General features: G+C 35.3%; 1 protein-coding gene across 1 annotated transcript in view; it reads left to right on the forward strand.

The window, feature by feature from the left end:
- Positions 1–24022, forward strand: part of LOC139119201 (delta and Notch-like epidermal growth factor-related receptor) — a 138798-nt gene that overhangs the window by 103274 nt on the left and 11502 nt on the right. Inside the window, exons 3-4 of the mRNA XM_070682883.1 lie at positions 13567–13673; positions 22463–22635. Of these exons, the coding sequence (XP_070538984.1) occupies positions 13567–13673; positions 22463–22635 (280 nt within the window). The remainder of the gene's footprint in view (positions 1–13566; positions 13674–22462; positions 22636–24022) is intronic.

Consider the following 24022-nt stretch of genomic DNA (forward strand, 5'->3'; position numbering starts at 1 on the left):
TGAGCAAAGTAAATGCACCATCATAGAAGCATTTAGTACAGATTATTTCGAAATGCAAGTCGGTGACTTTTGAAGAGCTGAATTCACTTTATTTTTAATAATTTTGCAAAAGTATATGGCAATATTTGAAGCGCAATTTGCCATGATTTCCTTGAAACAAATTCATTTGTACCAAAAAATATATATTGCATTCATTTGCAACATGAAGTAAACTAACATTATGCAAGCTAGAATACAGTAGGCATAACTAAAAGAATAAGCTAATAAAAGGACAGGTTTATTATCATCTCTATCATTGAACAAATCAGATAACTGACAACAACTTTCAAAGGAGAGGAAAGGATCAACATGATGTTAAGGCAGTAAGGCGCCTTGAAAGTGAAAGACTTATTAACTTTTTCTCAAACTTTCCTTAGAGAAACTTTCAACCATACCGGTACTGTTAAGAAATCAGGGGTCACTGTGCAAATATCGGTTCTAGAGAAACATATTCAACATTTAACCGTTATTTGAAATTCAAAATGGTTACCATCCCTGTGTTAACTCTAAGGGAAAAAAAAATTGGATTTTCAACTTTCCTTTATATATATATATATATATATATATATATTATATATATATATATATATATATATATATATATATATATTATATATATTATATATTATATATTATATATATATATATATATATATATATATATATATATATATATATATATATATATATATACTTCAAGAGCTGAACAATGGAGAGAGATAAAAGGAGAGTTTATGAATTATTCTAATCATACTTTTCAGATCCATCAGACATAAAAATTGTCCATGCACAAAAAAATGATCACTTATTGTTTGCAAAATGGCAGGCATCTGCTAAAGCTGATATTTCAAAGCCAAATAATTGTGAGCCTCGTGGTGCATTCCACATAGCCAAGAATGTTTCATTAAAAACCGCCTCTAGGGTACAAGCCGTGTGCATGCGAATTGTGAAAGATATGCCACAAGGAGGACCCTCTCCAAATTGAAAAAATCTATTGAGTATGAGAGGTGACACCGAGAAGTGTATCCAGGTTTTCAAAAGTGATGCTGGCCTGTGTATCGTGAAATATCACTGGGAATAGGTCATCTGTGGATACCTCTTGGTTGTCAGAAACAATAAGCATAATTTTGATAGGTGCACATGTTTTGAAACTCAATGTATAATTTCGCAAATAGCGTCACAGAAAGTTGCCCCTTTTGGTAAGGTTTCGTGTCAAAAGCTTCAGCTTTTAGCAGCAGCTTTCGTTTCAATGTCTCAATAGAACTGTGCGTCGGGCAAGAAGTGGAAAAGTGGAGTAGTTCAGTGCTTGTTATACCAGAGCTGAGAGTAGCTCCCTCACAGCTTCCACAGTATTGAGTTATTTCAAGAGCTCTTTCAAGTGTATATGCACTAAAAAATGCAGGCTTCTCTCGGCATTTCTTGAGCATAGGGCTTTCAGAATTGTGTCCACTTCACAGCGCCAAGGTTTAGCTGTAACAGCTGTGAATCATGGTGCTGCATTAACTAATTCAAAAGCATAGCATCACACATTTTTTTTACTTCTAGTTACTTTGCTGTACAAATTGTTTGGACATAAATTTGATGCAATTTTTAATGCTTGTGTTTCTGAATGGTCTTTTTAAAGGCCCATCACAGTGAATTATAACTTACTTCAGTACATAAACTGCCACATCGTATTTTCATAGCACTGAGTAGAAGTGACTTATACTGTCCTGAAAAAGCATGAAATTTTATGTGCGGCGTAAATGCTGTAATTGTGCTTAAGAAAGTAGCGTGCATGCCAAATGAAGACATCAAACTTTAGAGTTCCCACTATTGAATATACAGGGAACAGATTGCTGCTTGTCTTAGACAACATGCAGTGGATCATAGTGACTGTCAACAGAAAAAAAAGAAAATAAATTGTTATATAATTCATTGTTGATGGATGCTGTTTAAGCAGTCAATAAATGATATATAGGAAGCTGCGAATGCGCTCTGGGGATAGTGACTGTGACAGAAGATAGCACAATAAATGGTAGGCAATCTTGAAGTTTGAGATTGGTATCTGAATCTCTGTTGAATATTAACACCGATACATCAAAGTCTCTCCAGTCAATCCAGGGTTTTTCCCTAGCGCGGTAAAACCAAACAGTCCTTTGAAGGCAAAGCACGTACTAGCAGGTGATCTAATGGAAGTAGATTACCGTGATTTCAACTTTGGAAAGAGCCTGACGTTATAATTGCTAGTGGTAGGATTTGACAGCCCAAAGTGGACCTGAATAATTATCAGCAAGAGAAGATGATGTACACAGAATTGTTAACTCAGCAAGTCAGCAAACTCTTGCTTCAACCTCTCCACTCAGTTTGAGCTCTATGAAACCATAGACAGTAGAGGGGGAAGACGGACACGACTCAGCTGCATTTCTTATTAATATAGACCGTCCATGATCAAACCGACGTGCTGAACGCTCTGATTATTACAGGTTTTGTATGCATCCGAAAACTAATAAAGAACTAGTAATCAAAGAAGCAAATCCTCTGTAACTAGCTGATTTGAGTATTAAGATAACATACGTACATTCAAAGCTGTATTTGTGAACATTGAAACATTTTTATTGAGAAATACACCCACAGAGTGTCGAATTCAGATGAACATGTCAGATGGGTGTACACTTTCAACCTGGACACTGTTTGCCTGATGATGGAAAGCTACATGACATTTTACTTTTTGATAGAATTTTTGTGTTCATGAGTTTCACTGAATGAGTAACTCTAGTAGAAGAGTATTTCTGGAAAATGTCACCGTCTAACAGCGCACATACTGTTGATTGGATTCAAATTCTACAACGGTTCATGTATTATTTACCGACTCCTTCCGATTTCGAGACAAATCTCTGCCTCCTGCCTGGCCAGATCTTCGTAAATACACTTGCGTGTCTGTGTGTGATGCTACTGTTTGTATTGTACTGTCGCTACGTGAATTACATGCTGTAAGTCTATTTGCATGGATTCCCTCCTGGGAGGGAACATGCCACAGAGCATGTTGTCAATAGACTTTAAGTCTCTTCAAATCCCTGGAGATGCAAGGATTGTTCAACAGACCCAGGGCAAGATGTCCCCTTCTGTGTTATAAGTCACCAAAGATTTAATAAGTAATCCTAACCCGTATTCTAGTCCCATTCTTGTGATTGTTAAGAGTTATAAATGCCATGAACATTTCATGAAGTCTGTGGCACATTTATTTTCTGCAGTTGCGGATTACTCAGTACATATTTGACTTTCTGTTATCACGCACAAGTCATGAGTGTAAAAAACTGTTGACATTTCTGAGTATAAACTAGTTCAAATCAGGGAAACGGAGTACAAGCATTGCCTTCTTTCACAAGTTACTCAAGTTGTACCTCAAGTTGTACAGAATTAAATGTTGTACAGAATTAAACTCCTTTTACTAATGCTCTTTGTACAACTTTGCATGTTTATTAAGTTACGATATATGTTAAAAAATTCACTATTTTTCCATCCTTTTCATTGAAATTTGTAATTGCTCACTTTTAATAAACAGAAAATCCTCACACAGGATACATGCAGACATGAATATATAGTCATTGCTTTTGATGTTTGAAAATAAACCGGTATATTATTCCAAAAGAATGGATGTCTTGATACTAATGAGGTATAATGTCAAACATGCCTCGTGGAGAAATATTGTAACTTTGTAGTATAGTTCATAATTCACAAGCTATCCAAGCTTTTAATAGGATTATTATTGCAACAGCAACATAACTAAATACATATAATCTTAATCAGCATGTAAATTTCCATCATGTTCATTCAGTGGTCTTTATATCATAATTTCATTCAGATGCCCTAAAATATTTATTGTTTTGAAATTTATATTTTAAAAAATCCTATAGGTAAGTGTAGAGAATGTTTTTTCTGTAATAGTAATCTAATATTTATGAATAAATTTCAAGCAGTGTTGTCTTGTTACAGCTGTGTAAGTTATCCTGTCCAGTGCCATCTGTTTTTATAGGTCTAATATTTGTTACATTTAATTGTTAAATTAAATTGTCTACATTACATGCTCTGCAAGAGTTTTAATAATACAATAATACATTTATACATTCTTGTTTGCACTAATACTGTTCAATAAAAATGTATCTATCCACATTTATGAATACTTTAAAGTTTAATGTCATGTTCATATCAACAAGCACACGGCAATTTACACTGCTATTTTCTGCCGTTTCTTTATAATTTATAGTCAATTTCTCAGAAAATTTACATTGCGTCCCCTAAACATGTGCTTGCTGATGAAACTCTCATTACCTTCCCTGCAAATGTAATATATTCCTTATCTTCCCGTTTTCAGGTCAGTAGTAATTTTAATAATTTACACCATATTATTCTCCCAGGAGCAATTTTCATGTGACGCACTGGAACACTCTTTTGCGTTATGTTTTTTTTCCCTGGAGCATGGCTCTGATAATGGACAATAAATATCTCATGCTCCAGCTAGCAGATGCATAGACCTATGTATTGAGAGGTGGTATCTCAGCAATTTGTCAGCTGTGAAGCTTTTAGAGAATATTTCCTCAGTGATATAACAGACGGTTGAACACTTCAACAGAACACCCTGTGATATAAATTGTAGACTGAAATTTCTGATACATTCAATGTACCACTCAACTGATAATAACATTTTTTTTACTTTATTCTGTATTTTCAAAATGATTATTAACACCAAGAATGTGATTTCAATATTTTTAATACAATTCAACATTATATAACTATGATTTCATATATCAGTCTCAATTAGATGTTGATCTAGTTTTCTTCTTGTATTTTACAGCCCTCTGTGTTCATACTTTCTCCTGTGAGCATTAAAAGATCAGGTCTTGTTTCCCTTTCTGAAATTTGAAGTACATGAAACAATTTACGTGAAAATCTAGTCCATGGTTGAAGGTAGGATATGCGTCCTAAGTGAAAAACTTTAACTTTTGCTCAAACTCTCCTCAAAGAAACTTTCAACCGTTCCCTTACCAAATCAAAAATATAAATTAGGGAACATACAGTTCAGTACCAGAGAAACAATTACCTAGAATATAAGAGACCAGCTCAGATTGTTGCATAAGTTCAAGACACAAATTTTCTTCATTTAGATAAAAAAACTCCTTCCCCTCTCCTAAACAAAAAGTTCAATAGTAATCAAAATGTTGATGTCTGCCTGATAGTACAATCTAGCACTTTGCTATAGCTACTGGAGAATATATCCCCCTGGCCATAGTACATTGTCAAGCGATCGATCAAAGTTGAATACTAACCAAACGTTTTCCTACATAGAGGTGTCATTTTATTTTACTTCCCTTTTTGCATCTCTGTGCTTTTATTCAGTTGTTGTCAAGTCACCCTGGTGTAAAAACATGTAGGCTTCCACAAACTTCTTGTGGTAATTATGGTGTTTTTCAAAGAATTGCTTTGAGCCAGGGACTGGTTTTGCAAAATATAGTAATTTGCCCCAAGGTGCTTTCTACCCTAATGTTGCTGTGTGAGATTCATAATAAATCTGCCAACCTTTAGGACGTATCGGCATTTTGATATATATCTTACAAATTACACCAGACAGGCAGTGGAAGACAGTGCGTTGAACCGATATTCAATGTGCTTCAGTTTTGCACTTTCCATCGTACATCTCTTTTAAAATTTCATGAAATTCCAGTGCTTTTCTAAATGTAGTCTATCAATATGCATCAATAAATTGAAAAAATTATATGTGTAGATTTAAGAATTTCATTCCAGAGGGACTGTGCTTAAAAAGTTTTGCTCCTAAAATGCTTTCCTTTTGTCTGTGTTCTTGTGGACAAGGAATTTAAAATCAGCCCAGTATATTATGCTGGACTGTAAAACTATTAAAGTGTTTGTTATACTACCAATTTGTCATTACTATCCGATAGAGGACCAAACCTATATTAATTATATGATCGTTCCTTGCGTTTTTGTAGTCTACACAAAGGGAGTACAGATGTGAACATTATATTGTGAGAGTCTAAGTCAACTTTATATTTATAAATTTGAATGTTAATACTCACTATTTCTATATACTCACATACAAAATTGAAGCCTAGCTCAAGTGTGTGTATGCACTCACTCATTTAGCACTGAACAGTTGCTCTTATTGCGGCTGTGCTGTGTCTTTCATTTCCAAGAGAGCCTGTTTATCCCCACAAATCTCCCTCCTTAGATGAAACAATTTGTGGAATATTGCCAATTTAAACCCACAGTAGACAATGTACTACACATTGCACTGCTCTTTCAGATGCAGTTCATGTGTTCTTTTTTCCTATTATGCACACGTTCTTCTCTACTTATTTTGATTTCTGGATGCATTATCTGTATTCAGTAAAAAAGAAAGTATCTTTAAACCTAATCTGAATACAGCACTGTACCAATAGACTCACTTCCCCAACATGTAAACATTTAATGGTTTTAGCTTTCTTTCAAAACAATTTCTCTCATAAATTATGAATAGTTTGGCATTACCAAAGTATGGCATTCATTTTACTACAAAGCCTTTCATAGTGTCGGTACTTCCTAAAGATTTCTACCTCCTAGTTTAGGCAATACAATGACAGTGAAAATGCTTTCCATTCCAGATTATAAAGGATCACTGAAATCCTGGTATGGATCGACAGAATTACCATAATATGCCCAGGTTAAGAAAACATATATGCATAGCTGTTGTAACAATATTTCACTGAATTTTATCATGTGTTGCTGTATTTTGAAAGATCCTTCATAGATTACTTTATCTGAAGTGTAGAATGTGTAGTTTTATCTTGTGCATGAAAATACCTGTGTAATCTTTAATGAACGCATGTAATATTAAAGTGAGATTAGTCAGCATAATGTCAAATCAAAAGTTGCATGCTATGCCATCATCACTCTTGGAACTAGTATAAGTATTCATACCTGCATATAAACTCAGGAAAAAGTGGCAAGCTTCAAGTGAAACAATAAAATCTATTCCTCATACTTTCCCATAGCTCTCTTATCCAGTTTGCTATATGAATGAAGCGTTGTGTTGATGCAAGAAGATCATAACTAACATTTTGGTAAAAGTAATTCTTCTTCTGAAAATGATCTGAAATGACTTGTTACATTCATTGGCTTAAATTCAAACAAAGTGAAAATTTTGTTTAGAATCATTGTTCAATGTTTATTAGAATACATTTGCATTCAGATTATGGATTCCAGTATTAAAAAATTTATTTTTACCTGACACACCTGTTAAATTCTGAAATTTGCAGTTACGATCTTACTGAAGTGACACAACAAAATCGTTCTGATGACATCTCAAAATAGATTGTCCGTCATATCCACATGGAATCAATAAGTACTGGTGTCAATTGTAAAGTTCTACTGTACCAATACATCTTATATTATTCAAAAGATCCTAATTGAGGGGTGTGATATAACCCATTACGCAGCAGTCAACGTAATCCCAAGGGGGCCAAATTTGGCAATATGAGACGAAATGTTGGGATTAAACAGGATTTACCATGAAACTGAGCCCAAGAGGGTTTAGCAATTAGTGTGTCCCAAGTCTGTCGAATCATGGTTTGGGGTTTTGTAAGGTATTTGGTTGTTTTGATGAGAATTTTAATGATTATCTTGCCCAAGGGGGTGGGTTGTTTGGCAAATTTTATAAGATTGATGTTTAAATACCACTTGTAGGCCTGAGGTGAGGGAGTGGGGATTTGCGTCAACTGCTGAATTATGAATGAGTTTGTGTTTGACTCTTGTCACTATGCTAATGATTTACCAACTTAGAATTAAATCCCTTCTTTTGGACAAACTTCATGTGTTCTTACCTGCAAGACAAAATAAATTGTTTGAATTTGTAGACATATATGTCACCTTAGTTTATGGTTGCTATGCACATTGTGTAATCTGTTATGTTGCAATGTTGCCTGATAATTCATAAATAGATTTCTTTATTACAAATGTCAATTTACAAATGTCAATTGTACACCAAACCTGACTTTTCACATTTTAGATCCAAAGCATGTTATATATCATAGTATGGAAACACTCAATTGAAGTTGCACGCTCGTTATTTATTGTAGCAATAAAAATAAGTTCATTTCTAATGAAAGGAGGTCATTAAAATCCATCATGTAGTGGTCTAAAGTATTTGTGATAATCATTAATTACCTGCTGTGGAAATTATGAAACATATGAACTACACTGAAGTACTCTGAGTAGATGGGCTAGATGAAAATTATAACATGATCAAGGTACATGTAGACTGCACGTATCCAGCACTCAGCAAGGTTTTCATGGCTATTTGTCAAGCAAATCTTTTTGTCAACAACAGGTAAATGACCGACAGCTGTCAACTTCAAAGGAATCTTCATTTTTCCAATTTTTCTCCCGTCTGAGTCTGTAATAGCTGAGTGGGAAAGATTTCAAAAGCATGTTATTGTAATAGCTCAATGCCATATCTGTAATAATAGCCTCGGCAGTATTTTGCTATTGTGAGCCATAATCTGACAGTGATATCTATAAGCTCTGCTTGCACAGATATATACCACAATAAAATGTACGCTGTTGTTATTTCCATACCTGTATATGCACCACTCATATTTGACATGCTATCACTTGTGTGATAGCAAAAAGCATCACGTTCACAGAATCATTTTAAAAGACATTTTGAGAAGTGCATCATAAAATATAATAGAGGATGTGTTCATAATTCCCAGTGTAACATAACTGAACCTAATACAAATAAATTATGTTTCTAAGTTGATGTATTTCTGTAAAGTTCTTGCAATTCAAATGAAATGATTTTTCCATTGAGATGAAAATTATTAGATAGAACATGTCATAATGCTAGTGTGCAGAGGAGCCGTTCAGGCCATCTGCTTTGTAAAAGTCAAATCAATTCAGGCGTCACTGTAATTTGAAACCAAGGTCCACTGAGAGAAATGTCATTCTTGCAGAAGTTCAAAAAACTGAAGGTTCTTCTTCTCCGGAGACTATTCTTATCACATTGGTACCATTTGACTGTGTGAATAGGTGGAACTCTATCCACCAACACAACGTCCTTAGTAGCATCACACCTGAACACTGCTGTATGAAAATTGCAGGTTTATAAAATTCCAGAATAATTCAAAATGCCACTGCACAAATCACACCTGATGAGGTTACATGAGAATCTGTCGTAGATTTTAGAATATGTCTTCAGAATATGTCATAGGTCATAGATTTTAATTCCTGTACTGCAGATTGTTTGGCTGTCTGAAGTGTTGCAGTTTCTGAGTATATGGATACATCTGATATTTTACGCTACGTTCAGTTTTAGATGGTGTGTCTGGACAGGAACACTAAAATCCAATGAGCAGAGACTGTTGTGATTTCTGAAGAAGTATTTCTGTTATATTTATTAAGGTAGTATGCACCTTGAAAGTTAAAGACCAAACTTTTTGCTTAAACTTTCTTCAATGAAACTTTCAACCATTCTCATGCCAAATATAAAATAAAAATCAGGGGTCACGGTGCAAAGTTTAGTACTAGAGAAACAAATTACCTAGTAAAATTTACCGATATTTGAAATTCAAAATGGCCACCACCCCTGTGGTGAGTCAACAGGGAAAAATAAAATGTTTGAATTTTGAATGACTAAGGTAGTGAAAATTCTTCTTATTTCAAGAGCTTTAAAATCAGCCCCCACAAGTGGTAGACCAGAAAAATATTGATAAAAATTGAGGGCCCTAATACTTGTCCCCAAGTCACATTCTACCTTGAAAATGAATTATCTTTTCCATATTCCTCTCTGAAAGCAGCTGCTACAAAGAACTGTGGCATTAAAACTGAACAAGACTGCACCCATGCTGGACAATTTACAAATTTACATAATACTAGGGGGTCCAGCTTATTAAAGGGCACCCTAAGAAAGCTCTAAGAAAGTTTCAAGGACTAACTTACAGTGTATGAGGCTTCTACAATACTTTACCTGATGGCTAGCTCTTAAGTTTTGTCCAAAAAAGGAATGCATCTCATAAATTACATGTGATTTAATGATTATGTCACTTCCCTGCTTTGCAGTAATGTCGGCATGTTGAAAAATGACAGGGTTGTATTACCATTCGTACATTTACACCTTTATGATTGGAAAGAAATCCTTGTCATGAACAAGCTATTAAAAATAATTGTCACATTATTAAGTACTTTCATTAATTATAACAACAACAAATTTCAAACAATTATAGTTATAATCACTTTTTTCTAGTGGCAACTGGCATGGTAAATGAGATTGTGATGGTGTGGTGAAATCTGTAGACGAACTTCATTAATCATTTTGATGTGTGAATGTTACAATTACATATGAGTCATCATCAGATTCGCATTCCAAGCAAAAGTGCATAATATAATTAGCATAATGAATACCATTACATCGAACGTCAAGCACGAGATGACTATCTTGGGAGGTGAATGACCATAGGTTATACAGTGTTGCGTGTACTCTGATACCCCTTACACTTGTATGTGCTAGAACGGAACGCTGCCACAATTTGACAAATGTGAACCCTAGCAGTGCGTACGTCACTGGTGTAAACCAATTACTGCAGAATTTCATTTAGAGTTTTCTCTGTCATGTGGCTGATTAATGTTCCTGTACCTCGGTAGAAACCTCACATTCAAATTTTGAAATTAAAAGACTTTACAGGCGTGATTCACTTTAGTAACATAATTACCAGAATAAATCTAGCTACCGTGCACAAACACTGCCAAAATATTGAAAAAAATGATTTGTCAAAACTTGTCACGTCATACTTCTATATAGTTTACAATCTCATTTCAGCGTGTCAGCAATTTTTTCAGTCTCATTAGGTTTAAATGATATCCTACCGGCTAAGTCGTGACTTCATTAAACAGATTCATAAACTTCTTCCAATGTAATATCCTGGCTGTTTCATTTTCCGTGGAAAATTGGAAAACGGTATCATCCTTCCAGTATCATCACATTACTGGCGGATGTCGGCTCCTTGCCATCCAAGCGCAAAGAACATACAACTGATATTTATTAGTCCCCACGGACACCGTCCGGGGGGACTTATAGGTTTGGTCATGTCCGTGCGTGCGTGCGTCCGTCTGTGCGTCCGTGCGTCCGTCCGTTCACGCAGATATCTCAGAGATGCAAAGAGCGATTTCATTCAAACTTGGTACAAGGATTACTTCATATGTCATACAGATGCACGTCGATTTGTTTTGTGATACGATCCAATATGGCCGCCAGGCGGCCATTTTATTACGATTTTTTCATGTAAAGAGCCATAACTCAGACATGTTTCGACCGATTTTATTCAAAGTTGGTACAAGGACATCGACCAATGTCATAGATATGTACATTGATTTTTTTTGTGATACGATCCAATATGGCCGCCAGGCAGCCATTTTATTACGATTTTTTCATGTATAGAGCCATAACTCAGACATGTTTCAACCGATTTTATTCAAAATTGGTACAAGGACATTGACCAATGTCATAGATATGTACATTGATTTGTTTTGTGATATGATCCAATATGGCCGCCAGGCGGCCATTTTATTACGATTTTTTCATGTAAGGAGCCATAACTCAGGCATATCTCAAACCATTTTATTCAAAGTTGGTACAAGGACATTGACCCATGTCATACATATGTACATCGATTTGTTTTGTGATACGATCCAATATGGCCGCCAGGTGGCCATATTATTACAATTTTTTCATGTACAGAGCCGTAACTCAGACATGTTTCGACCGATTTTATTCAAAGTTGGTACAAGGACATTGACCAATGTCATAGATAGGCACGTTGATTGTTTTGGTGATACGATCCAATATGGCCGCCAGGCGGCCAATTTATTACGATTTTTTCATGTAAGGAGCCATAACTCAGGCATATCTCAACCCATTTTATTCAAAGTTGGTACAAGGACGTTGACCCATGTCATACATATGTACATCGATTCGTTTTGTGATACGATCCAATATGGCTGCCAGGCAGCCATTTTATTACGATGTTTTCATGTACAGAGCCATAATACTCAGACATGTATCAAGCGAATTTATTCAAAGTTGGTACAAGGAGATTGACTAATGTCATACATATGCATGTCAATTTGTTATGTGATACGATCCAATATGGCTGCCGTGCGGCCATTTTGTTACAATTTTTCATGTACAGAGCCATAATTCTCAGGTATATCTCAACCGATTTTATTCAAAGTTGGTACAAGGATATTAACCTATGTCATACATATGTACGTCAATTTGCTTCAGATATGATCCAATATGGCTGCATGGCAGCCATTTTGTTACAATTTTTCATGTCCTTAGCCAAACTTTGGCACATCTCAACTGATTTTATTCACGGATTTCATTGAAACATAGTACAAGGACATTGACCTATGTCATACATATGCACATTGATTTGTTTTGTGATACAATCCAATATGGCCGCAGTGGTGCCATTTTTTTCTGAATTTTTCATGTCCGGAACCATAACTCAGACTTGTATCAAGCAAATTTATTCAAAGTTGGTACAAGGACATTGACTTATTTATACATATGTATGTCGATTTGTTTCACGAGATGGTCCAATATGGCCACATGGTAGCAATTTGTTATGGTTGTTTCATGTCGAGAGCCATAACTCTGGCAAGTCTCAACTGATCTTATTCGAAGTTGGTACATGGACTTTGACTTATGTTATACATATACGTGTTGATTTTTTAAACAGTAAGATCAATATCGCTGCATGGCTGTGATTTGTTACAATTTTCGAATGTACAGAGCCATAACTCAGACATATTTCCACCAGTATCATTCAAAGTTGGTACAAGGACATTGACCTATTTCATACATATGCTCGTCAATTTGTTTCACGTCATGTAGCAGTAACATGTCAATTATTGAAGTTTCGTAAGTAGGCTGATATGTCAAGAAATACTGCATCAAATTCATGAAATTTTGTACAGATGTTAAGCTCACATTGCTTTAACATTGAAAAAGACATTTATCAGTGTCATTTTCATTAATTTTTAATTGCATAAGTAATGAGCTTCCTAATTAGAGTGATATAGCCACAAATTAATACAACGTCAAATTTGATGAACCTTGATACAGATGTTGATCTCATAGTGTTGTAAATACTGCATCAAGAAATATGGTAACAGTGATAATCTGTTAAGTGTTAGGATTGTATGCAAAAGTGTTTTACAACATCCTGTTGATTAATTCCTAGTTGACTCATTTTTAACTTTAGGATGGTGGCTACATTGGTTTTATGATTTCATCACCATGGAACTCATTCTTGGCCATTGAGCACCATCTGTATCGCAGTATTTTTATCACAGACCTAATTAATGAAGATGACTCTATCCTCTCTGAGGACATGTAATCAAAGTACCCATTAACAAGTGGGGACTGTGTCATCAACGATGACTTGTTGATTAAGTAAGACGCCTCACGGAACGATGTTCATATTTTTTTCACAGGAGAACTGCAATTCTGAAGCGACCTGTCTCGGAGTGAATGGAACTGATGATGTTTTGATGAATGTACAACTGACACCGGTAGAGATACAAGAAGGCGTGAAGCTAAGGTAGTAATTTCATTTTATGACTTCCAAACAAATTGGAAAGGCTCTTGTTGCGGGCACAAGTCACTCTTTGTGATTTCCTAACAGGAAATTGTGATCTTTTTGTGACCCCTTTGAAACAAACAATTCCCTATCAAATTAGTCGAAATTCACAACATCTTCTATGTCCTTCAATGTATAATATACTTTTTCTGAAATCTGACTTTACGAGGACTTTGCTGCAATATTTCATCTTCAACATGGTATAGATTTCTCTAACTGGAAATAAGAACTTTGTTATATTTGCCCCATGCACACTTCCATAGCATCATTGAAGAACAGGTTTTTTTATCGATGGAATTCAGTGAAGATTTCCATGCAAGCTTTAGGCACACACAAGTCTTTGAGGACTTTTTTATCATGGATGTCTCTTTTTTCTTGATTACAACCCTGATACTTCTTGTGATGTGTGATTTGACGTTCACCACCATGGTTTGGCCCAAATTCATGGATACCAAAACAAGGAAAATATTATCAAAAGTTACAGCTACTGCCCCTTCAAGGATTCCTTCCCTTTCCTGGGATCATGTCAAGTGTCAGGTGTCATGCCATTGGGCTGCCCAGGGTTGTTTCATTATTTTGTGGGGGAGGGGCTGAGGGTTGTGAGGGACTGTAATGTCTTCTGCAGTCTTCAGGCATTAATGTAGCTCAATCGGTGTCCGAATCATGGGCTGGTTGTAAAAAGTATAATTTAGAGATGAATCCAAAAACCAATGCCCTTTCAGAAGTACAATGGTATGATCAATCAATACCTGGACTGCGCCAGCTGGATCTTGCTGATAAAAAGCCATGTTGAAACAAAATAAATTGATTCTGATTTCTGATTTCGAAGCTGGCTGGTTTTATTTTAACGGTGGATCAGTCGTCAGTGATTGGTTGACAAAGTATAAAAATTGTGATGGGTAGTTCTCTGAAAATTACCCACCCCTTTGTACCTCACAGCCCTCAGCTCTCCCCATAACATAATGGTACAGTCATACAGGTAGCTCTGTTGCATAGCAATTGAAAGATCCCTTACTGGTGTTCGGGCTGATACAACAAATGGGCATTTGCAATGTGCAAACTTCTTTACAGGCAATTTGGCTTGAAGAGGTATAACTTATCACAAATTTTATACTTGGATGCATATTTTACGGGTATGCATTCCCATCCTGTATAATTATTAAAGCATGGTTTTCTGCAGAAAATAATGAAAAAATTCTGACAAGATCGTTGCGCATGGTCAATTTCTAAATTGTAAAAAATTGACAAAAAAATATTGCAAGGGGTTTTGTAAAATTGCCATATTGGGCAAGGTAACATGATAAGCGTGAGTGAACTTTCTGCTAAAGACACATTTTAAATGCTGATAAGTTTTTTGTAAACAATCCTGTTATGTCAAAAAGAGACACGTTGTGTTCAATAACCAAAAGGTTCCTGTAATATTCAAATGATCTTAGGTCAAAGAACACAGTCCTGAGTCCATGACATGTCAAATTGGTTCAAATGGCAGGCACCCTGGTGATTGAGGATCCCTGTACCTTTGTAAATATTTAAATACAATGGGCAAACATTTGCACAGGTGATTATCAAGTGTTACCATCCCATGGGTCTCATACATTTTCAGTGCACAAGGTGTAAAATGAATGACCCACAAAACCGATAACGCAGCTCCTCAACAGTCCACGATAAGTCACAAAAAAAATCATGATAGCTCCCTTGACTGTTATGACAACCCTACTACACCTGAGTAAGCTATTAAAAATCAATCAACATGACCAAATTAGGACATTGACTGTAATTTGTTTGACTGACCAGTTTTTTTGGCTTTATTGCCATATATGCTAGTCAGAAGATGCATTATTACCTGCTGGTATCATAAAACATCCTCAACTTCATCAGTATCTTTTAATGATGACAACTTTTTTAATTTTAACTCCATCTTTCAGATACATTAATCAAAATATAATATTTGACTTTTCAATGTCAACAATCTCATACTGACTTGATAACTTTTAAAATTTACACCGTGACCTGGCCAGATTCTGGAACTTATCAAATGCCACAAATCCTTGCAACGAAATCCTATTCTAACTTACAAGCTCATTTTTAATATTATAGAAAATTGACAAATCTGTATTTTTACTCGGCAATTGTACAATGAATACGTTAGTTTTTGTTTTATTGTCAAAGTGTCAAAATCTGGGTATTTTCAAAGCTCTGCTTCACCAGTTAACAGCTGATGTTTACTGCAAATGTTGCTTAAACTAAGAATATACATATTGGAAGTACAAACATAATTCAAAATACAAAAAAAAAAAATGTCCCATAATTTCTTTGACTTTTTGTATGATCTCACTGAGCAAAACTACATACAGGACATAGCATATAAAGCAGAGATGTGACTTTGAATAAGAATAGTCAAAACATTGGCCTGGACAGGAATAGTTAGATGGTCAATTTGGAGATCAGTGTGAATAGATGCTGATTTGGAGATGGGTTTGCCCACAGGTTGATTTCTGTATGAAGAGAAATAGATGATGTAACAGCTTGCTGAATTGATCGCCGTGAAACTACGACACGTTGACGTCAACAAGTCACACGTTTATTAGAATCATAGCTCTAAGCCAAACTACACACATTGTTAGAGACAAGATTCAATCAGACAGTTGCTAAAATTAGTTTCAGAAGGGTCTGTGAATTGACGTGATCCATATCAAACATGGCAGATCACTCAAAATATAGAACCATGAAATATAAATGTATGCTGGGCAGCATGACAATTCCATCCTCAAAATGAATAAACGAAAATTGTTGTTAGGTTTCTCTGGTGAAAACAGACATAAAAATTTTTTTAGTCTCATTTGTTTTGAATATAGGGTTTTAAAAATCTACTAACCCCACCAGCTGGATCAAACTTCTCTGTCATAAACTTATGCAGGAAGCATTTCAAGAGGAACATGTTTGAGATGGATTGCAGGATTAGTAGTGTATATTGTTTCTCTCTCAGCACAACTCAATGAAAGTTAGTACTTCCTCAAAGTATTTGTTGTAAAACTGTAATGCATCATGCTTTACCACAGCTAATCTTACATAACACTTAAGCCCTTTCGTGAATTGCTTTCAAATCCAACAGGCAGAAAAGAAACGATTTTTCGATGCTTCCTCGGCGCAAAGCCTCACTGCAAAGTGACATAGAGCCATCAGTAATCTCATCTTACAGTTTTCCTGCAATTTAAGGCCTCCGCAGGATTTTAAAAAACAGCAATTCATCTTCTGAGGTTGTTGATATGAGATTTTAGGACAAATATTGGACTCTGCCAACATTTATTTTCACATGGTAACTTGTAAATGCATTGACTCATGAAAGCCTCAGTGTGATACACAACACCATGCTGATCCACAGTGAAGTAATTTTTCACGCAAAAAATGTTTACTTTAAGGTAGTATGTGCCTTGAAAGTAAAAGACTTAAACTTTTGCTCAAACTTTCCTTAAGGAACCTTTCAACCATTCTCTTTCAAAATCAAGAATAAAAATCAGGGATCACCATGCAAATTTTGGTACTAGAGAAAGAAATAACCCATGATTTACCAATATTTAAAATTTAAAATGGCCGCCATCCCTGTGTTAACCCTATGGAGAAAAATAAAATTTTTGAATTTTGAAAAACTAAGCCAGTGAAAAGTTTTCTTGCACCAAGAGCTTAAAAATGAACCACCACAAGTGGTATATTAGAAAAGAATTGTGAAAGGTAGAGAGTCCCAGAGGCGCGATCTACCTTAAGATGATTTCACAGATGTTTTCAAGCCATAAAGGTAAAATGTGACAACTTTAAATTTTTTGTAGAATTATTCTCAGACTGATATATGCAGGTTAGCCTTTTTATCCTCCAGACTTCAGTTTTTAGACATTCACTAGACTTCACATTTCTCCTCATTTTTAAAAGGATGGTTTGGCCAATCAAGAGAAATGCATGTGTAGCGTTTGGTGCTGTCTCTGCTACTGATGATTTGATATGACAAACATTTATGAAGTTACTGGTATTCAAGTTACGTGGCATCAGTCGTTAAAAGAATAACAAGATTATAAAAATAACTACAAGAAAGGGTAAAATGGATTTTTCCATACTAACTGGCTATCGAATGATACATTTTCAGTTGCTGAGTAACATTATAATCAATATCAGTTCATTTTGGTGTAAGGTAAACTTGAAAGTGGAAAAGGCTTGAACATTTTACTGTTGAAATAATCTTCTTGCCACCAACTACATGAAATCGTTTTTGTATCTACTGTCATCTTAGCAGACAAAGCTGAGCATCATGTCCACACTTGCTAGCAATTTTCTCGTTTACCGAGCTATATTTCAAGTCTACCGCTGCCCTCTGTGAAGGCTGGATGGGTCCTGACATTCTTTTGACAATAGTGAATGCCCAAAACTAATCTAGAAACAGTCGAAAAATCAATATTATCTTTTCGTGAAAAACAGAGATGATGAGTTTAAATTATGCAGAGCTGAGGCAAATTGGTTGCAACTGTCTAGTTTTTGTTATCAACACGTACAATATATAATTCATAATATTTGTCATGAACAATCGATAACCAGTGATGCATAGAGAATTTGTTATCATATTGAAAGAGTTTAATCAACTTTAATGATTGATGAGTAATTTGCATTTAACTCCTTCAATATTGTCGTTATCATTTATGTCCTCATTTGCCCTTTTGAACAACTGAAACATTGAAAGTTGGTCAAAGTTACAAGGACAACCAAAAATTAAATCGGGTAATACTGCCATTCAGTTTGCACCAATTCAGTCCTGAATTATGCAAATTTTGAAACATACCTCAACAGCAGTGTCATGTACAACTTCAAAAAAAGTTTCCCAGTGATCAAACTATTTCAGGAATGAAATCCTAGGTAAAACAATTTAATCATAAAATGAATAAAAGGGCACTTCTGATGCCAAATCATTGAAATCAATCTCTATACGAGACATCTCTGGACATCATGTGAAGTTTAGGGTTACAACACTTCCTTGTATTTAGCAAATGCCAATTACAGGTTTCATTGGAACTGCACAGGTGTCGAACATGATATACATTCAGATGAGTGCCACTGCCCATCAAGGAGTGTACAAGGGAACATGGATAGGTCAACGAGGTTAGAAAAGTCTTGGAAGTGGTTTTAAATGTGCTTCTGTTCATACAAATGGACAAGAAAGGTTTCACACAATGCTAATTGATTGCTTTTAACATTTTAGTTGCCTCACTGTTTAAAATTAGGCCCAGGAGATTATTTTTGCATGCTTTTTGTGCGTCATTATGCCATAGTGCATTAAGTTTTCCATCATTATTGACCTTGATCTGTCAAAACAGTATTTTGTTGTTCAGTCGTCATGCACTGTTGGTCAGATGTCAGCACTGAAGTCAAAGGTCAATTAAAAAGAATCAAAGATTCACCCAAATCTGATCATATGAAAACTTTTCCTTGAATAGTGCTGCTCATTAAAATTAATGTTTTGCCAGTGTTCTTGTTCTAAAAGTGTTTATCTTGCATTCCTAATGAGCTGCCATGATGAAATGAATGTCTTTTCAACTCATAGGGTTTTTCAGTTCTGCCCAGGCCAGTTTCATGCCCATCATATTAATTTTGTTGTGTTCAGACCAAAAATAATGTCATTGCTTATCTGCATTTGCAATAGCGCTGTTCACGGTTACAGGTTTGTTACTAAATATAGCTGTACGCACGCGACATCGGACACGCAGCTTGAAATGCGGACAAATTTTATCAATGTTGCATGCGTGGCTGTTTTTGCAGCTTGTACTCTGAGTCGTGAATATGTTTTTTAGTATTCACTGTTACACTAGCAGTCGCCCACTGAGATGTATTTTCGTCGTTCTTGGATGCGTAATTTCAAAAGCGTAATCTAAAAATGCGGACAAATATTATTTTTTGCATATTAATGAGAGAACAGTGACGTAAACTGTGAACGGCCCTATAGCAGTGGAAAGCACCGTACTAGAATCCTCGTCATTTTACCAGGGGTTCATCCTTGTATAAAGCCTTAGTAGGAGGGAATAGGAGATGTAGATGTGGGCATAGTCCCCAAATCAATTCCTTGATTTACTTACATGATCAGTAACTTTTGATTACTTCTTTCACCATTTTTATTTCAATGTCAACTACACTTTCTTCTTTTACACTCCAATGCATGTCGAGATACACAGTATTCAGTTTGTCAACTCAGCCTGTACATGTGTAGACTGCATTGTTATTGTTGACAAGTGAATTCTAAATAATAGGTTGTAACATGCTTTGAGGAATAGAACACAAATTTAGAATAGATGCACATAGGAAACAGTGAAAATAATCACCAAAGGTTACAGATACTGGCCCTCTAACACACTGAGTTTTCAATGAAGTCCCTTGGCATCTGTAGTTTTTCAGTTTATGTTGTAAATTATGAACACGTGTGATTGTCTATGTACTGGTAAGTGCACATTCAAAAATCAACGGCATTTCTTCCTGACACATAGCAAGACCCTGGACGCTGAGTAACCCTTTAAAAGTGAACTTCATTTCTGCATATCAGGCTTTCTGTTGGTGCACAGTCAGTGACATTTCAAATGTGGATGTGTTGTCAGATTTCCTGGTCCTGTTCAAACACTAGTAAAATATTATCTAAAATTTGTCATACGCACCTCTGATTTTGATCACTAATTCATCATTTTGCTGATATCTTTCAGTATACTACACGACAGATACCTCAGCCTATCATCTCGAAACCCATTAGTATTAAGATGTTGCCACCATGATTGATTTTCTCTATTCTCATTTTCAATCCAAAGTGATAAGTTAGCACTTGCTCTTTCTTCTGATAATCAACAACAGACAATGCAACGTCACTGAAGATGATTCACAGCGTCTAACTGATAATATTGGAAAAGTTGATCGTGAAGGAGATTATATAGGATTACCTGTACTGTACTATCCGGCTCAGTGTGTAAATGATCAATAAACAAAACTGCAAGGAAAGTTCCACTCTCGTGCAGCTTTGGTTTATTGGTTCTATCAAAATCATTGGCATCATAGATAGGGACAGAGAGTCGGCCTCTCAAACTTTTAAAATATTCTTTTGACCTGCCACTTGTGGGGGCTCATTTTGAAGCTTTGAGTGTAAATAAAATTTGTGCACACTTAGTTTTGTGAAAATTTGGAATTTTATTTCTCCCATAGAGTTAACACAGGGATGGTGGCAATTTTGAATTTCAAATATTGTTAGAATTTCAAATATTGTTATACTTTTTTCTCTAGTACCAAAAGTTGTGATGTGACCCCGTTTTAATTCTTGATTTTGAAAGAGAATGGTTGAAAGCTTGCTTAAGGAAAGTTGAAGCAAAAGTTTAAGTCTTTCAGTTTCGAGGCACATACTACCTTAAGCATGAATCCTTCAAACAATTAATCAATTATGTTATTGTGTTTTTTAAGCAAATTCCCAAATCACCATGCAGGATAACATTGAAATACTCACAATTTTGTGAAGGCAGTCAGTAAATGTTAACTGCTTTCCCAGGTTTCACATCTTGATTTTCCAATTTCACACGAAAGCAATTATGTAATGAGCCAGCAGAAATGCTAATATGGTTCTGGGACTGTTTCCCAAACATTAGCAAAAGATAAGTGAAAATGAACTCAGGGGATCTGTGATTGCAATGCCAAGAGAAATTTTTAAATAAGCTTATCACTAGAGGTTTTTTAATTAGTCTTTTCCACAATGATACATTGTGTCATCCAGTTGGAAGAAACTGTCACTAACAGCTACTAGAAGAAATGCATATAGCATTGGTGGATGTGAAGATTATATATATTCTCCTCAGTCAACATTTGAACAGCCCACAATAGATTGAAAGAATCCTATCTTGTAAATGCAGTCTTGAAGCCTGGCTGCAAACAATTTAACGCTTGGCTGTATTCTATATTGGTATGCTGTTCTTAAACCTGAACACAGCCATGTTGTAACATATGGGCTCAGTAAACCTTGTTTTGATATACCGTATGCGTTGGTGTAACGCTGCCCTCACTGGCAGAAATGAAAAATAATGTGAACTTCTTTCTTTTATATCAGTTCCTGCATTATAACAGTTAATACTTCACATGCCTGTAGCATACATCAGGTCTGATCTTTCCATGATATTAATCTGCTCATCTGAAGGTGCCAATCGTTGTACATAAACAGATACATACTTTAATGAAAAATGTCAGATTCTAACAATTTAGGCCCAAAATGGATCAGGGTATTCTTCTGGCTTGCCTCAAACATTTCATCCTATTTCTGCACATGGAGATCCAACCCTTGTCATTGCAGACAATTGGTTTATAGCTAAAAGGTTTGTCATGAGCTGGTGAACACAGAAGTTATTGTGTATGAAATATGTAAATGGTCCAAAGAACGTATATAGATACTGTAATTATATCTTGTATATGATGTATTCAAGATTTTATCGCATTTTTATCACTAATTCAAAAGTTCAGCGTTTCAAAAGTAATTGCCAAACTTCATATACATTTCAATAGGAGTTAATTAGGTTGCATTTTATTTACAAAATTTTTGCTGGTTTTGAACAAAATAAACAGCACAAAGCACGAATAAAATGCTGAATACTTGTGATAGTGTACCTAGTATGGTGTATAAACACATTATGTATACTTCTATATTAGATTTATACAACTTGGTAATTAACACCCATATGATGTTTATCTTTTGTATCCAGGTTTGTTCCTGCCCATATGGGAGTGCCATACAGCATCAGACCATACAAAGTGTCAATAGAAGGGTTTAATCTGTGTAACCCTGAACACGGAAGACCAGTTACAGCTGATTACACTTCAGATCCTGTCACACTGGATGACAGCCTCCTAACTGTTGGATCCAATTATTTCATAGGTTTGTTGAGAGTTTCCTTTTTCATTTCCTTTTTTGTAAATGGAAATATTTTCTTTGATATCCTCTCAAACTAAGATTGTAAAATTGTTGAAAATTTTAAATGTCAGAAAACAAAAAAATATGGACCCATTTTTGTCAAAGTGATCTTTGCTGCTTTTGCTCAAGCACGTGTTCTGTGACTGGTTTTACGACTGCCTCTGGAGAAGTGACGAAGAATGTAAAACTTAATATGTCATCTCAAAGCGATATTTGTATTTAAGAAGGTTTAACTAATGGCATTAACAACTGCTTCAAGAGCCTATCTTGAAATTATAAACAGTCAAGTTCTTTATTACTGGAAATTGTTGGTGGCATGTTAATCCATTTACAACAATGTGACATTTGTGTATCTCTCTCCATACGGATTTCATATTCTTGGCAGTAGTTGTGTTTGACGTGCAGCAAATACACAGCAAATGATACTTTCCTGTTTTTCAATGTCATGGCATAGACAAATTGTTTGCATTATACAAGATCACTATAAATAACTAAAGACCTTGTGTATCCAAACTTTACATCATTTAGGCTTGGTCTCACAACAATAAAAACAGACAGACAGACATCGCTATGACATTAGCTCACGTGTGTGAACACGTGAGCTAAATAAAGATTCTCAGCAGATGAAGACTTTCACTCATCACATTTCTGTCAGCACTAAAATTAATTTGTTTGTTTAACACATTTATCACATTCACTGCATTTAGTTTACAGAGACCCATATGTAAGTTAAAACATGCCTCTTTGCGGAACATTTGATCCAGAATCTCAAATTTCCATATTCCAGGATTATAATTTACGACCAGCATCAAGCACTTCAATATAACGCAGAATGTTTCCTTTGACCTTCAGCAGAGTTTCGGAAAGATGCATACCGCAGATGATTTAATGTTTCTTTTACCACAGTGATGTTTTTCATCTGATTAATAACAATCTGTATCCTTCAACAAGGTCATGAAAATGATAGATCGCCTTGTTTTTGAAAATCAAACTGATTTTTATGACACATTACAAAAATAATGAAACTAATGATGTTTACCTCTGCTGGCAAAGTTTTGAACTGTTGACAATGTGGCAAAACACAAGATGGCCACAGGCCGCGTAATATAGCACTGTGAAAATTGAAAACCTTCCCATATTGAGAACAAAAATTGACCTTTCCTGCATACAGTCATCAATAATGGGTTACTTATTTTGACACCATCTCACTTTCTTGACTGGCTTGCAGATTTTTCTGTATGATTGGTTTTCATTCGTTTAGTCAAATTGTAAATGGAAAATGAAATCTTTTGTCGTGTTTTGCAATTTGACACCGAACAGTCACACTGAAATGTGAGTTAAATTGCTTGGT

The sequence above is a fragment of the Ptychodera flava genome, chromosome 19, assembly GCF_041260155.1.
Source record: "Ptychodera flava strain L36383 chromosome 19, AS_Pfla_20210202, whole genome shotgun sequence".
NCBI classification, from domain to species: Eukaryota; Metazoa; Hemichordata; class Enteropneusta; family Ptychoderidae; genus Ptychodera; species Ptychodera flava.